The sequence below is a fragment of the Perkinsus marinus genome (assembly GCF_000006405.1).
Source record: "Perkinsus marinus ATCC 50983 genomic scaffold scf_1104296931616, whole genome shotgun sequence".
NCBI classification, from domain to species: domain Eukaryota; phylum Perkinsozoa; order Perkinsida; family Perkinsidae; genus Perkinsus; species Perkinsus marinus.
In genome coordinates this window covers 1-951 of record NW_003215700.1, presented here as the reverse complement: position 1 = coordinate 951, position 951 = coordinate 1, and the positions used below count along the sequence as shown (strand labels likewise).

At 47.1% G+C, this 951-nt stretch overlaps 1 protein-coding gene across 1 annotated transcript; it reads left to right on the top strand.

Annotated features, from left to right (window-relative positions):
• Positions 1 to 211: 211 nt before the first annotated feature.
• Positions 212 to 835, top strand: Pmar_PMAR001934 (hypothetical protein; the record flags this gene model as incomplete). Its single annotated transcript, XM_002786309.1, has 4 exons — positions 212 to 378; positions 427 to 521; positions 574 to 716; positions 755 to 835. Coding segments are annotated over 4 exons (486 nt in total), but the record flags the coding sequence as incomplete, so codon positions are not given.
• Between the last annotated feature and the right edge of the window lie 116 nt (positions 836 to 951).

The window sequence follows — 951 nt, the reverse complement described above, 5'->3', positions numbered from 1 at the left end:
GCTGAAGGTAAGCTGTATGAGAGGTATAACGACTCTATTGCCACTTCAGCTGAGAAGGCTGCTGCTGCTGCTGCTGCTCGGGAATCGGAGGAGTCCGAGAAGACAGCAAGAGAAGAGAATGAAGAGGAGGAGGTCACTGCCTCTGAGGGTTATGATCATTCTCCTCATCATGAAGATGATGATGAATACACACCTAGCCCTACTCCTAACTATGATGCTGTCTTGGACTATCAGTAATGATGATAACCTATATCCTGTTCTCTACTCTCCTCCTAGGCACTATACTCTGGACTTCCTACGCTCATTGAGGGATCTACCTGAATGCCAAGAATTGCCTAAGGACCATAACATACCTACACAGATCCTTAAGAACTCTAGGTGGGCTTGGGAAATATAATTAGGGGTTGTTATAGTATATGTGGTCAGGATGGGCCATATGAAAAAGGGTGGTGAGGATGATGATGGTATGGATTGGCGTAGAGATGCAGATAAGCATAGGTCAATGAGACATAAGGACGGTCGTAAGAGCATACATGACGAGCTCTCATCCTTGGGTATCCTGCTGCTGCTTAGGCCGCAAAGGTGGCAAGTCTGGTCGCCATGGTGGTGATAGACGTCCTACTCCGGACCCCAACGAGTATGTCGAACCACTTCAACATTCGGAGAGCTCGTGGGCTACTCAACAGAAGCTGAAACTAGAGGCAGGGTCCCGTAGCGTTCTGTCTGAGGATATTATTGGCGTTGTTGTTCTCAGCAATCTGGTGATGAGAAGGTGGAACGACATATTATCGGCATCCTTAACAAGTTGACTGTGGAGAAGTTCGAGAAGCTTGTGGTGAGCTGTTACCCTTGCTGATTTCGGTAGTACTAATGACGATCTGTGTGCTTGACAGAATGAACTCCAAAGTGCTGAGACGGGTATATGTAAGGAGAAGCATATGAAGTCTTTGG